The sequence below is a fragment of the Loa loa genome (assembly GCF_000183805.2).
Source record: "Loa loa unplaced genomic scaffold supercont3.77, whole genome shotgun sequence".
Taxonomy (NCBI): Eukaryota; Metazoa; Nematoda; class Chromadorea; order Rhabditida; family Onchocercidae; genus Loa; species Loa loa.
Genome location: NW_018108257.1, coordinates 200,290 through 214,859, shown reverse-complemented (window position 1 = coordinate 214,859; position 14,570 = coordinate 200,290). Strand labels below are relative to the sequence as shown.

At 34.0% G+C, this 14,570-nt stretch overlaps 4 protein-coding genes across 4 annotated transcripts; all 4 read right to left on the bottom strand.

The window, feature by feature from the left end:
• Positions 1–2,557: 2,557 nt before the first annotated feature.
• LOAG_01381 (hypothetical protein) lies at positions 2,558–3,773 on the bottom strand. The gene is made up of 3 exons (XM_020445724.1): positions 3,716–3,773; positions 3,004–3,241; positions 2,558–2,811 (listed from the first exon to the last, which is right to left on the bottom strand). Exons 1-3 carry the CDS (start codon positions 3,764–3,766, stop codon positions 2,687–2,689), a joined length of 414 nt encoding a protein of 137 aa, XP_020303849.1. The 5' UTR covers positions 3,767–3,773; the 3' UTR covers positions 2,558–2,686.
• Positions 3,774–5,298: 1,525 nt separating this feature from the next.
• LOAG_01380 (hypothetical protein) lies at positions 5,299–7,040 on the bottom strand (the record flags this gene model as incomplete). The annotated part of the gene is made up of 5 exons (XM_003136919.2): positions 5,299–5,407; positions 5,666–5,825; positions 6,301–6,420; positions 6,660–6,812; positions 6,940–7,040. The coding sequence occupies 5 exons, from the start codon at positions 7,038–7,040 to the stop codon at positions 5,318–5,320; spliced, it is 624 nt and encodes a 207-aa protein (XP_003136967.1). The 3' UTR covers positions 5,299–5,317.
• Positions 7,041–7,155: 115 nt separating this feature from the next.
• Positions 7,156–9,857, bottom strand: LOAG_01379 (hexokinase; the record flags this gene model as incomplete). Its single annotated transcript, XM_003136918.1, has 5 exons — positions 7,156–7,362; positions 7,586–7,804; positions 9,077–9,267; positions 9,485–9,587; positions 9,792–9,857. 5 exons carry the CDS (start codon positions 9,855–9,857, stop codon positions 7,156–7,158), a joined length of 786 nt encoding a protein of 261 aa, XP_003136966.1.
• Positions 9,858–10,922: 1,065 nt separating this feature from the next.
• On the bottom strand, positions 10,923–13,853 carry LOAG_01378 (26S proteasome non-ATPase regulatory subunit 7). The gene is made up of 9 exons (XM_003136917.2): positions 13,736–13,853; positions 13,336–13,480; positions 13,149–13,234; positions 12,978–13,034; positions 12,485–12,613; positions 12,256–12,347; positions 12,017–12,179; positions 11,490–11,633; positions 10,923–11,396 (listed from the first exon to the last, which is right to left on the bottom strand). The coding sequence occupies exons 1-9, from the start codon at positions 13,844–13,846 to the stop codon at positions 11,238–11,240; spliced, it is 1,086 nt and encodes a 361-aa protein (XP_003136965.1). The 5' UTR covers positions 13,847–13,853; the 3' UTR covers positions 10,923–11,237.
• Positions 13,854–14,570: the final 717 nt, after the last annotated feature.

Sequence of the window (14,570 nt, the reverse complement as noted above, 5' to 3'; positions counted from 1 at the left end):
AACTGAGTTATCATTTGTTGTCAGCAGCTTCGATCCCAAATGGATTCCAAATATGATTAAGTAAATTATACCGGCCAGTCTGTAGCAGTTTAAAATCAAATGTAATTGCTATCAATTTTGTTTGAACTGATAACCATCAATCTTGGTACAGCTGAAATGAAATTAACTACCGTGATAACAGATGAGCCTTCATTCTCTGATATACATCAGAGATAAATTTCATTCCAAGCATGTTTGTAAATTGAACAGTTGATACCGTTCCATGAGTCCACTGTAAGCAGATCGATGATAACGCATCTGACAAAATGTTGGCATGGATACTGCCCTATAAGCGAGGCTGTGCTGTCTTTCAGCTTACAGTCCATATTATACGCCTACTTTGATTTGTTGCACTGAAGCTATCAACATATTCATTTGTGAAAGGTCTTTTTTAACACTCACTGTCGGGAAAGCTAATCTGTTGAATTCGTTTTTCAGCGATATAGATTTATTCGGGATGTAATACTGTTCTTGCACAATATTACTAGTTAACAACAAAAAAAGGTGTAAAATATATATGTATATATTACACGATGAATTGGTAAACAATGATAAATGAGTTATACGATAACCAAGAAATATGATCAACTAACAAATTTGTTGTTGTTGCCTTCGATAATAATTTGACTGTTAGTTAGTTGATAAGTCGTTGAGTTGAAGATATACTACGCGAAATGTATTTAGCGAATAGAAAGAATATCGTAGTTTGTTGTCCAGTGGTGGCAGATATGCGAAGATGTCGTTGTTTATAGTTCAGTCATGGAGGATGTATTGTCTACTTGGTTGTAAAAACTAAACTGTTTAAGATTTTTTCTTATATGTGCACATCTATGTATATACATATACACAAGAATTAGGGAATTTTGTAAGCTCCATCGGGGCTATCATGGAGGTATGGCTGCCCTTTGGTATTGTCTATTGTGTAGGTATAATGGATATCATTGTCCATGGTGTAGATACTGAAATGTCTTTATGTTATGCTGTCCATTGTTAGCGTGTATTCTCTTCATTGCTTTAGTTTTATTTGCAAGATTTCGTCATCCCGTCTGTCCCGTCTGTTGGATATTGTGAAATTTTTGCTTGAACATAGCTTTAATTTCGTTAATCCGACAACTTCTCTTTAGACATATGAAAAAAAGAAATCTAATTTGAGTATCGTTGATTCGGGTACTCATTCAGGTTTAGAAGCGGGTCATAGCCAAATAGTTTACATAGTTTACCCTGATGCGATTGAAGTTATTGTGCTGTTTCCTGAATAATAAATTGCTTAGCATTTCATCCAGTTTAAACGAATAAAACCACCTTATCTTTCTGTATTAGGTCATGGTTACAAAATGGGGTTTGTATTTAATTCTACGAATAATTTTTGCCTTGACCTCTGCCTTGTAGCTCAACTTTCTTGTCATTTGTGAAAAGTCTTAGCAAACTCTCAAAGAAATTTGCACTTCCTTTTTTTTGCATACATTTGTCAATTATGGGAAATGCTCAGAGAAGAACGAAAAGAAAGTAAAATGTGCCGACAGGGATAAACGAATGCATTGCTGGATTGATGGAATATGAGGAATTGAAGTATCTCATCACAGCTAGTGCTATTTTACTTCTGCTTATTATATTCATTATAATTTATTATATTTTCAAGAAAACGAAAACATTCTCTATTGTATTCCCCGTGTAAGTTTCATTTTTCGCTGTTTTTATTGATCTCAGGATGACATTTCAAGTCTTTTTAAACATTTTATTGACCAAAAATCTGAAGAGGGATGAAGAAAATCTAAAATAAATAGCCATCTGAAAATATAATCTAGATGCTGAGGAGTAGAGATCATATTTACTTGATCATTTCTAATCACTTCACAACTTCTTTTGCGAACGATAACAATTGTAATCGAAGTTTTAGATCAAAGCCGAATAACATTAAATCGACGTTGCCAGGCATCGATGATAATGCAGTGGGAGATGGAAAAAGTGCATATGTCGAGTTGAAAAAGAAAACTGTCGGAAATTTGAACGTAGTCATTTTGGAGAATGAAAGCGGGCTCATCTGATTCAGTTGAGATTTCCTGATTTGTATTTATATTTTTGAAGAATCGAATATAATTAAATTTTTCCAAATTATGTTAAGGCTAACCTTAATAATATAACATTAATTTTGGACTAACGGTAAGGACATCATTTTTCACTAATACCACATTCAGCTAAATATTTCGGTTTTTATAGTGATATAAGTTTTCATAATGATTAAATGTTTTTCCTGAGGCATTCGGGAAATGATAAGCGCTGTGAGATATTTCGAGGAATGCTTAGCGGTGGAAAAATGAATCGTCTCATGATCAACATTTTCTGATCGTTTGAGTGGCGGATTCCAAAAGAAAGAAATTGAATTTTAATCTTCCTTGTGAAATTCTTCCTTTTCTTTTATCAAAAAGTATCAATGTTTTGTTGTTATTATTATCAGTGTTTCTTTAATCAACATTTTCATTTAAATATTTTACTTCAAATGGTTTTGAAATATGACATGAAACTTTTGCAGAGTAGTAAATAACTTTTATGGATCAAACTGACTGTACCCATTGCTAAGCATTAACTGGTTTTTTCCTGGTGTGTATGGTAGTATCAACCCATCATTGTTGGATCATTACCACTTGGGTTACTCTTCCTCAGCGTCGTTGGAACTTCCCAGTATTACTCTGGTTGCAGATAGAAGGAAGAATACCAATGCAAGTGAACACGCAAACAACGCACCCACTGCTATTCCCACCAATACCGGTTTTTCTTAAAAAAATATTTTCAATTATAATGGGCTCTAGCTAGGTTCGTAAATTTTGAGAATTATCAAATATCTCGAGGGGCGACAATCAACCGGAAATTTTTTCTTTCAGATTTTCTTCGAGAGAATTGGAAAAGGAAAAATTATTTAGAACGCATCTAATAGGAAAAGTTTACCGAAGTTTCTTTTGCTTTTACCCTTTGGGCCAGGCAGACCGGGTGGACCACGCGGACCCTGTTGACCAGGCGGCCCTCTGTCGCCTTGTATTCCTGGGGGACCTGTCGGACCTGGTGGACCCCGTGGTCCTTTCTTTCCCTGTGGACCTTCTATGATATCGTTTGCAAGTTCACGCTTTTCAGATCGCCTAATTCTTCGGATTTCATATGAAGTACTCAGATCAGATGGCTTGATATCTTTCTGGCACAGAACATAATGCTAAAAGTTCTTCACATGAACTACATATATTTAGTTCATTGTTAATTAGGATTAATTTTAATGTCAGAATTCCAGCTCAGTGATAGTGGTTTTAAAAAGAGTAGTAATCAGTGGCAGACTAATCGAAGAAAGCCCTAACTAGTTACAAAACGATTCTCAGCCGCACGTTAATAACACTGGGGTTTTTGCAAGTTACAGAAACTTCTACTGAAATGTGAGAAAACTCTTAACCGCGCATATAGGAAATACTCGAAATATGAGAGGACCCATGTTATGAACATTTCCAACTTACCGGATATTCAATTTTTCCTGTATTTTTTTGATCAAAAAAAACTAGAAAACCTATTAAGAAACCCACAAAATCATGTGGTTTCATTGGTTATTGATGAAAGTTTCCTAAAGGCATCCTTAATTACTCTTAATTAATCGTAGACTTGAAATTGCAATAGATGAAGTAAACGAGTAAAAGCTTACTAATTCAATCAAATAATTGATTAAAATGAGTGAAATAGCTGCCAGCCGCATAAATTTCTTACTACTGAAAACAATTTATATACATTTATGTCTTATTTATTTTATGAACCATATATATAAAATGACAAACATTCCGCTCTATGTTTTAAATCAATATCTCTGCGCAAAATGTTGAAAACTTAAAATAACCACTTATAAGAAACACACCACCACAATTCCTCTTGCTATTTTTTCGTATAAACGAACCGGTGGCTGAAGGATACGAGACAAAAAAAAAATGGGAATTTGCATAATCGAAGCCGAATTTCATGCAAAAGAATTGGTGCTATGCAAATGATATTTTCAGAATCCATTCCATCTCGTAATTATGATGGTAGCAAAAGCGTTAATTGTTGATCAATTGCTTCATTTAAGCAGACAACGGTAAATCATTCACTTCTCTTTCTGCTTAGTTTGTTGCCTCATTTTTTTGCTTGCTTTTTTATTGCTTTATAAATCAGAAGACCTTTTGTCCGTCACATAAATGGCGTATGGAAAAGAATGGAAAACATTAAATCAACATTTTTAACTGATATGACATTGGATTTCCCTCTTACATCTTCGATATCAGAGGGTAATGTAGTGGGTGATTTGATTTCATCAGTAGTTTCCTCAACATTTCTTTGATATTTCCCGAGTGCCATATAAATCTCAGATTTGTGAGCTGATTACATCAGTTCTTCGACTTCTTATGACTCTTCTCATCTCGATCAAGCGGTAATTTCGTTAACGACCTGCTACTTTCTAAAAAAATATCACAATTCCTCATGTGATCACAGCTATTCCCGACCGGCTAATGTATCTTCATAAAAATATCTTTGATTAAAGATTGTCGTGAATCCTTTTCTTGTAGCATGGCCAGTAGATATCATCTTATCCAGCATCATTAGTGATTTTAATTGATTTCATCGTGTCATTTTCTAAATTTTTTTGTAATTCATTAAATTTTCGCACAAATTTAATATGAATTTAATGCTACTCACGTCATTCGTGAAATTTGCTGGTAAGGAAGATGAATTTCGAAACTCAACTTGGATTGGTCGAAGTGAGAAAAATGGGAAACAGAAGGTGAAGTGGAAGAAATCCTTTAATTTCAAAGATGTAAGCGCTCTTTTAATGAGCAACCGTTATCACACTCAAGTAAAAATATGTCTTTAATATTTGTTACTAATATAAATTTTCCTTTCCTAGAATATTCATTTATATTAGTATTTGCCCATTTGTATATAATGCCAATCCACTGGGGAAGGAAATTTTATTTCTAATTCCTGAAGAATGTGGTGGTGGAAATAAAAAATCAAGAGACTGGTATTTGTGAACTGAGAAATGAGTGAATCAATAAAAGATATGGAACGAATTGCTGGTTTCATGAAACGATCTACTAGCGAAGAGGTCGCGTCTTATTAATGTAAATAAAAACATTTTTCAAAAAATAAAGGTGGTGAGAATTTATTAGCAATTGCAAAGTTTAGCAATGTGTTACTTGAAATAATATCATCAAAATATTATCAGTAATCTCGCCGATAATATTGATAGTGTTCTGTCTCAGCAATTATTCATAGTTTATCCATGTTCTTTTCTAATCCGATCGGCAACAGCAGCAACGAGTGCCGCTCCACGGCCGCTTCCATCTTCTGACAGCATCAGTTGGTACTGAAAAAGCTTCCTCGGTGAAATTTTTAACGAAATTCAAACTTCTCATGGTCGAATAACGAAAGGTGTTCACTACTACATAGAGGCTATCTCTTCAACTTGACTACTTTGAATAATAATGAATAATAGGAGAGCGCTATACCTCAACAAGAGACGAAAGACAATTTGCCTGTATTCAGCTGGAAATTTTTTGAAATTTAAAAGAGAAAAAAGTTCAAATTATAAGAAACTAAAAATTAGCAGCAAATTCGATCATACATCAAGATTTTTTGGCAACAAATCATTGATTTTCGCATCGAGAATTTTGTCGAATTTCGGGTGAAACCGATACACCGATCCATCCACTCCTACTGTTACAAACTTCTTTTGCATACGAGTCAGAATGCACGATATGCCAGCTGCAGTGAGATAAGCAGCCCTAAAAACAGCTTACTTTGTTAAAACTAATTAATGTGCTGGTAAGGAAAAACTTCGTTTAACTCACAAAGGTTTAACCTAAATATTAAAATTTGGTTTAACTGATTAGCATTTATCAAATTATTTATAGTCCCTAATTTTTATTTCTTACTAATTTATTTGTTAAAGATTTACAATACATTTTAAGCCAAAATTTTCGGGCAAAGAATAAAATCCAAGAGAATGTATGAAGTAATAATTCGGTTAGTTTGAAAAATGTCACAATAAACAATGTCACTTAGAGTTGCATATTTTTTTTGTAAGATGATACCAAAATAAGGATATGAAGATGCGACACGAAGAAACGAATACGAAGAAACGATAAGACGATACGAAATGAACGACAGAAAGATGAATGGATAAAACTATTTAAATTATGAATTAATGACCAAAAAACAAAATGGAAAAATAGGTTAATAGAATAAGAAAAAAAGTACCGAGTGCTGATTACTTCGCAAACGTAAGCAACATGAAGGCAGTCGCTATCACTTATCTTATTTATTCCGATCTGTTGTAGAATTTGAAGCGTTCTTCGTAAATCTCCAAGACCTTTTTGCCTGAATAGGTCATCTATACAGAACATTTTTAAAAATAACATTAGAAATAACAAAAAAAGAACTAGGTCTTTTTTAATATTTATTCATATCTTACAAGTCAGCTAAATACAGAAATATGAACAACCAAATAAGAGATAAACAGATGTTTCAATTTTACCGTACCTTCCTTCCAAAGTCTGATTTAAATGACATGAAAACTATGCACAAATGGTATGAAAAATATGGGAAAAAAAACGAACTCCTCAATATCAGAGATAAATTTGGTTGGAAAACAGTTTGGCTTTGAAATGGCTTCATAATCACCATCGAAGAGCATTTTTTCCTTTGCAAGTTTCACAAGAACAAATCGCGCAATCTCCCCCAAGTACATCCCAGAAATCATCTTTTCAAAGCTTTAAATTTCAAAACTTAAGTGTTCTATAACTTTTAAATGACAGTCGCATTTCAATAAAACTGAAAATAAATTTCTAATCACATTTGAATTTATAAGATAAAATATCCATAAAAGGGAGAACTTACAGATGTTTACCCGGATTGATGGATCCACGATCAACATCCCTATCAAATTCTGTGATGAGATGATCTATACAGCCATTATCGCCGAAGGCTCCCCATTCCATATTTATGATCATCCAAAATATATTTTGATATGCGAATCACAAGATAGCACGCATAAAGAAGTTAAGCTTTAAAATTGTTTCCATTTGAATTTGGTTTAGCAAGAAATTAATCAAATTATTTGAGACTAACTTCTTTTGGATATCGGTCGTCATCAAATCCATATTTTTTGAGTTTTGGACAGTTGGAAAGCTTTTCCATGTAGCAGGCATTTGTACCAGTTCCAAGAATAACGCCAATTTGACAAGTACTGTCCTTGAAGGCACATGCCATCAATGTGCCAACTGTATCATTAAGCAGCGCTACTACATCGATACTGATGTCCTAAATTTTCAAAGATTCAATAACAGTATGCTAAGTTTTTAGGACTAACTACCCTAGTGAAATGATAAAACTCGCAGTATTTTAAACGAAACCATCAATCTGAGTTATACATTAATTGTCAGTGGAAATAGAAAGTTTCGTAAAAAAGAAAAAAAAAGAAGATTTAACAGCAAAAATTTTTACTCAATAGATTTAGTGAATAACTAAACGGACATTGTTATACCTTGCGACGATTACACGCATCTCGAAGACACTGAACGACGTCTTGACCTTCCACTCCTTTTGCATTGAAACCTTTTGTCCAGCTAATAAGTCTGCCAGTGGTAAGATTTTCCTGTTGTACCGGGAATGAGAATGTAAAACCAAGAGGCAACTCTTTGCACTCTTTCAAGTCATGTTCTTCGAGGAAATCTGCTAAGCATTGGCTAATGTGATCGAATAGCTGCAAATCGTAGACAACTAATACAATATTGATATGGTAAACATAGTACAGCTGTGTTTATCTAGGTCAGACTAAATTTTCTATGCAGACATGGGTAAAGTCTGGTTTTGCTGACTCATTTGAAGTTCTTAAAAGTAAACATCCCTACGCTTATTAACCATTGTCACTTTAACACAACGCCGAAATGTCCACCTCAACTTCCACTCCCATTAATTAAACTAATAGTGCAGTTGACGTGATATTCCTTAATAGTTCCAAGTTCTAAAGAATTTCAGACACTTCTCGCTAGCATCTCGTAACCACTGCTTAACTTCGTCGGAATAATTCGAAGATGAAACAATGATGGAATAAAATTAGCTAAGCCTGATCAATTTCCTTATGGTACCGCAAATTCAAAGTGTTGCCTTACGGTCATGAAATCGATGGTCCTCAATCCACAAGAAAGGATATGATTAAAGCCTCTGGAAATGGCTCTTACATTTGAGCTTACTGTGAACAAAAAAAAATAAATAGAAACTCTCTGTTTCTAATACAAATTAAGTAATTATGATTTTGAATACTTTAAAAATATGGCTATATCCAGCGAATTCTGCAGATCTCTAGTTCATTTTGATAAAGATGCAATCTGTTACTAAAAAAAAAAAAAAAATAGAAAAAACAATAGAAAAAAAATGATAGCGAAGAGAAAGATTATGTTCTTGATGCAAAGGAGTGGCAATTCAAAAGAATTTATCCATCTTTTCTGTAAAAACTGATAATGGAATGGTAATATTTTGGATAATGAAATGATAGAAAGTAAGAAATTGGAAAAAAAAGCTCCCAATGTGCGCAGCAATACGAAGAACATGAAACTGAAAATAACAAATAGTTTTTATGGGAACTGATATGAAGTTGTATTATCTGTTCTTGGTTAAAAATATTGGCTAAGTTGCGAAAACAAAAGAAGTCACTTTTCTGACAAACTGAAATTCGACAATTTATGTCCTTTAATGTCCTTTTAAACCAGCAAATTTGAAGTTATTTTGTTTATTAGCTTGTCAATTACCTAATCATTCGCTTTATTGATCAGTTGTTTAGTCATTTGGAGAGTTGGCTAATTAACTCAAATAACTTTGTGTATGCTAGAAAAAACTAGTATAAATCGTAACTGCACTAAACAAACAAGCTCTGTAATTTTGTTGTTTCTATTTGATTTGATTATACTGCTCTTAAACTTTGATTACTGCAAACTGCAATTATTTCGGCATGCTTAAAAAGAAATGTAAGATGTACCACAGTGCCGACACCTCGCATGATTTCTTCAGGTATACGATATACTTTCCCAGTCATCTCGGCCACATCGCCCTTCAGTTTAATCAGCAACACTCGAAAATTAGTACCGCCAAGATCAAGCGCCAGGAAATCGCCCCGTTCCGTACCGTTCGGAACTCCCCGAATGAACGATGGCAACATTTCCAGACAACCTGTAGCAGAAGAATTCCTACGATATATATCTTACTTTACCATTCAAAATAAGATGTTTGAGGACGTTACAAGAAAATTTTTCAGAATATATTTCTGTTCATAATTTACCGGCCAACCGAATAATTTGACATGCAAACAGGATTCATACTCTATTCCCATGCTTTCAATCATCAGTATTATGATCAATGCTCATTATTATTCATATCGGCTCCTTACTAGGCTCATTCCGCAAACCCCGATTCATTTCGTCTTCCATGATTTTTGAGACCTTCATAAGACTGTCATCAGACAACATGAATTTCTCACATATTTTCTTGATCTGGAACCCAAATGTCGATCAACGAATTTTCATTTATTATATTTCTGATAGGTTTGACAATTTTTATTGCTACAATATTTTATAGCAGAAAGAAGATGAAATTGATCATTTAGATTTCTCAAGATTAATTTTTTCAGACTAAATCTTTTTTAGAAATTTATTACCGAAGAACTTGTAAATTTACTACCAGAAGCAGATGATTACCTCTGGACGAACTTTATCTGCATCCGGGTTTTTTAAACTAGGAATACTGGACTGGCCTCTTGGCATTGGACCTCTGGAAGGTTATTATCAGGTGAATTTATGAAATGATGAAAACTGCCACAATCCCTAATTTCTTAGTGCTTTTGAATTCAAGCAAACTCCTACAATCCTTCCATACTCTAATCCAGTTCCAGTACTATGTAATGAAATAATGGCAGCAAACGGCAACAACCAGTATGAAACTCAGCCAACAACTGCACACCAATATAAATGAATTACTGTCTTATGAAAAATTCATCAATTTATAACATTTTTTTCCCGGTTCAATTTCAATATAATAGTTCTTCAAGTATTGCATTGAAAGGATGAGAAAATTAGTTGTAAGGTGGTATTGCAAAGTCGTACTGGTACCGCCATATGGTACTGGTATGTTTTATCGAAGTTTAAGGAAGTAATCGTAAGTTGGGACTGCAGAGACTAAACACGGCGAATGGAAAACGTGAGACCATAATTCATTAACGAATAGTAAAAATAAAGAGTATTTGTTACGACAAAATATGTCGACAGTTAAAATGGTGCATTCCATTTTTTTTTTTCTTTGATCTCTGTGGAAGTTTAATTTATTTAACGAACCGACTGTAATTCATCCCACATTCGGAATGGAAAGGAATCATAAATTGTGGAACCATCAGCAATATTTTTATACAGTTGGCACCTTCTACAAGTTATTTAGATGCAGCAAGCTGTTAGTATTTCGCATAAAATTGAAAGGATTCACTATTCTCCTATATATATTGAATCGAATACCAAAAAGTTACTTGATTAAAATGGGGATAGAATTATCTAATTGGGAAATAGAATTATCTAATTATAAGAAATAACTAGACCTGTCGCATCAAACACCTTAACCTATTTGGGTGCCACATACTTTTTGACGATAAAAAAGTGGTATTTGAGCTCTGGAATCAAACAGAAAAGTTCCATAAATGTTTATAAATGGAAGTCAACTTTATCAGTTTTCGTAATGCAACCATAACATTTAGCAGCATATGATTAACTAATGTGATATACATCGAAATGCAATCAGTTGAACTCAAGCGACTGCAGCTGTTGTAAGTGTAAATGAATAGATTGAAGTTTTATCGCTCTTCATACCAAACAATAACCAGAAGCAATTGGATCGGTAATAATCAAAATACCAGAAAGCATTATATGCCTTCTCTCGAGAGAATAACAGATGGCATCACACAAAACTTAGTGAAAAATCATTGCTCAAGAAGGACCTAGAAGGGATTTTTGATTTGATGAATCCACCAGGTATGATCATTTCATTTGTTTCTGCTTTAAAATGAACAAAGAATGAACAAAGAACCCCTTTTTTTAAAAGTTTGCGGTGCCATAAAACAGAAGCCGATCAATGATCAGCAGTAGAAATGATCAGAAAGATTAAAGCAGTGGCTTTTTAGCAGCTTTCTCTTTTTCCTTTTCTTTATTGCCTTCTTTGTTATCTTTCGCGTCTTTACTTTCTTTTTTTTCTTTATTTTCATCTTTCTTCTCTACTCCTTCAACTTTCTCTTTATCTTTTTCATTCTTTTGTAGTGAAAGCTGAAAAAATTCATTAAATGAATTCAGTGTTTTAGATTGTTGAAATATATTTTTTTAAAGCCCTCCCTTATTGATGAAAATTTCAGGAATTACCTTGTTATCGATGAGATTATGCAGAGCAATAACAGTTCGTACCAGAGATCCTATATAAACGCACATCAACTGGTCATTTGTCTGCACATTGTGTGCTTCAACAAATTGAGGCGATGTGACATCCGGTAAAAGATTCAATACTTCCTTAATTAGCAAAAGACTGCATGACTGAAGGAGGTTTCAAATGGAAAAAATCAACATAATGAGATAAAACACGAGGTATTCAAACCGTATGTTTTTTCCTTTTTCCTCTTATCTTTCCATCATAAAACCTTGCAGTTGAAAACAGTTTATATTTCTATTTGAGTTTTTCTAATTTTTTGGACTGTTGCCGGATCGACCAAAGGTAGGTGCAATCATCTTTCTCTACGGCTAATAATATTCCTGTAGTGTGTCCAGAATTTGAATTGTAATGGTCTTATTTGACAGAACATGAAATCTTCGAAAAATGGAGTTGCAATGAAGACTAAAAGTTCCGACAATAAAAAATCCAATGGTATAGTGAATGCAGGGAAATGAAAAAACACCTGTATGTAATAGATAACAGCATGATTGATTGGCAGTTTACCTTCGGCTACCTCATGCAAATAACACTGCAAATCAAGTAACTGTCCATGTAAACCCCTCAAACCCATCAATTGATCAGTAATTCTTTGAGAAAGAGTTCCTGCTGTCTGATCTTTGATATCCCTAGAAAATAGAAAGTTTGAATGAAAGCTACTCCATTTTCATGTAAACTAATACAATTGAAGAGAAAAAAATTCACCTTAAAAGATGTTCAACTCCAACTTCTTCAGCCTCCTCAGCACCGATTTCACTTGGAACATGCTCGAAAGTTTTGATTGGTGGTGTACCATCCTAGAATTACGTCTAAATACAAAAGAAAAGGATCCAACCGAAAAAAAAATCTGCAGAGTGAGATAAAAATATATCAGTTTAGAGATCAAAACAACTATAAGTGACCGTAGTCAAATTACCAAAAATAATTAACATACATCATGAACTTCTTGCACCTCCACATAAGCTTCCGTTGGCAATCCTAAATCTTTTGGTTCAGCTTGTATAACAACAAGAACAGGGTTACACGTGAAACGTTTCAACTGCTCGTTGATTACGATGTCGTTCTAGAAATTCATGAAAATGTCAGCAACTAAAGAATATATTAATCAAAACACTCAACTTCTAGAAACATAAGCAGAACCGACTGGATTTCCTTACTTATCCCATTCAGAGTCCAGTGCTTGACCCTGCAAACGCAGATGGTACAACGAAAGGAACAGAACTAAGTCCAATTATTGCAAACCGAAAGTCAAAGTCTATTGCACTATTCCCGATCTACTTTGCCAAACACTAATTTCACTTCCTTTTTATATTATTTGTCAACAAGAATTAAATTAAGAGCGGTTGGAAGTAGGGGATGGTGAGGATCAATACCTTCAAAAATTTATAGATATATCACAGATATAAATGAATCAAAATTTCGCTAACCTGACAAAGTTTCGGACCAGTGTGGTACCATCCAACGACCCTTTCGCGTGCAGCAACCTAAACAGTGATTCACAAATTACAGGTAAAGATGGAGACCCTATTGAAACGCTCATATGTGCGAATATTTAACTGATGTATCCTATGGATTGCTCATCTACTGAAAATGCTTACTTTGTGGAACATGCCATACATGCTTTCTAGATAATCCATATCGAGAAACCAAGTTTTCTTGTCTCGCTCATCCTCATCAAAAGGAACTGAAAATGAAACAAATCCGGTAACCACAAAGATGGTCAGTAATATAACCTGAAATGTAAAAAGGAAAAAAGATGGAAAACGAAAGTGGAAAGAGGCTTACCAGCAAAGCTGTTAGCAATATCAAGCGTCCTGTCCGGTTTCATGCTGCCTAACAGAACACCAACCACACGTTTTACATTTTGAGTTTTACTCACGCGATTGAAATGATCAACTACAGAAAGTAAAACGAGCGGATGAACCACAACCTGAATAGTTTCAAATTCTCCATCAACTTATTCTTGTCACGATTCTTAATATGATTTTCATGCCAGTAATTCAATACTTTTAAATGATAAAGCATTTCTTATTTTCCGCAATGAGAAAAGTAAAAAATTTTCCTTTTTAATGAACGGCAAGACACTCACCGACTTGGTCAGTCTCATTTTGATTCTTAACATTTTCCGATCAGTCTACCTGGAAAAGCCAGATAACAGTGAACCAAAACTTCGAAAACAACAAACCTTGGAGACATGCAGATTAACATGGACGTTGCTGGCACAATGGGGTTTGACAGGATCAACTATCTTTGTCATATTATCCATTTTCACTTCACCTTCTTTGTATGGTGCCATTCTGGAAAAAATTAGTGGATTTTGAAGAACAAGGAAGGAAAGAAAAAACCGGAAAGAGGATATGCTTTTCTATAATTACATCCAGCACTCAATGCGTCAAAGCTTCGAAAGTTGGATGCGAAAAATAGAATATCCTAGGATCGATCAGCAAACATAAACCTTGAAGACATACAACAAACCATACATGTATGCAGACTAACATGGACATTGCTGTCAGATTAATTAGTAATTCGAAAACAACCGGATTAAAATTAAGAAGCATGTAAAAGTACCGAACTTAACTATTAGATGGAAAGACAAGGAAAAAATCAAGAGATAGTAAGTAGTAAGCTTTAAAACTACACAGTGACAGTCGTTACAATAATAGTAGAACTGCAAATCAGAGACGACGTCATGCGTGGGGAAGGTAAGGTCTCAGAATATGATATAGATTAACTGTGTTAAAAAAGAGTGACAATATATTGAGGAAACATTTAGATAAAAATATCACTATCACATTCTGAGATCACAAAGCACATCATGACCATAACAACAGGGAAATAGTACTTTCTGAGTTTTACATAAGAACAATCAGAAATGTAATTACATTTAGAAATTTACATCGAGAATGGGTGGTTTAAAACGATGGATTTAGGTTGAGAATAAATGACACAATGACTAGTTCAAAAGATCAGATGAGTTAGAAAGTCTGCTCTCATCTCTCCACAGAGTAAAAAGAAACACA

Bases quoted from the DNA above. Each gene is read 5' to 3' on its own strand.
- LOAG_01381 (XM_020445724.1), bottom strand. From the start codon at position 3,766: ATGCGGCTGGCAGCTATTTCACTCATTTTAATCAATTATTTGATTGAA. The intron at 3,242-3,715 runs GTAAGCTTTTAC...AAGAACTTTTAG, and splicing joins TCAATTATTTGATTGAATTA to CATTATGTTCTGTGCCAGAA. The intron at 2,812-3,003 runs GTAAAAGCAAAA...TATTTTTTTAAG, and splicing joins CGGTCTGCCTGGCCCAAAGG to AAAAACCGGTATTGGTGGGA.
- LOAG_01378 (XM_003136917.2), bottom strand. From the start codon at position 13,846: ATGGCACCATACAAAGAAGGTGAAGTGAAAATGGATAATATGACAAAG. The intron at 13,235-13,335 runs GTAAGCCTCTTT...TTTCATTTTCAG, and splicing joins TATTGCTAACAGCTTTGCTG to TTCCTTTTGATGAGGATGAG. The intron at 11,397-11,489 runs GTAATTCCTGAA...GAATTTTTTCAG, and splicing joins ATAATCTCATCGATAACAAG to CTTTCACTACAAAAGAATGA.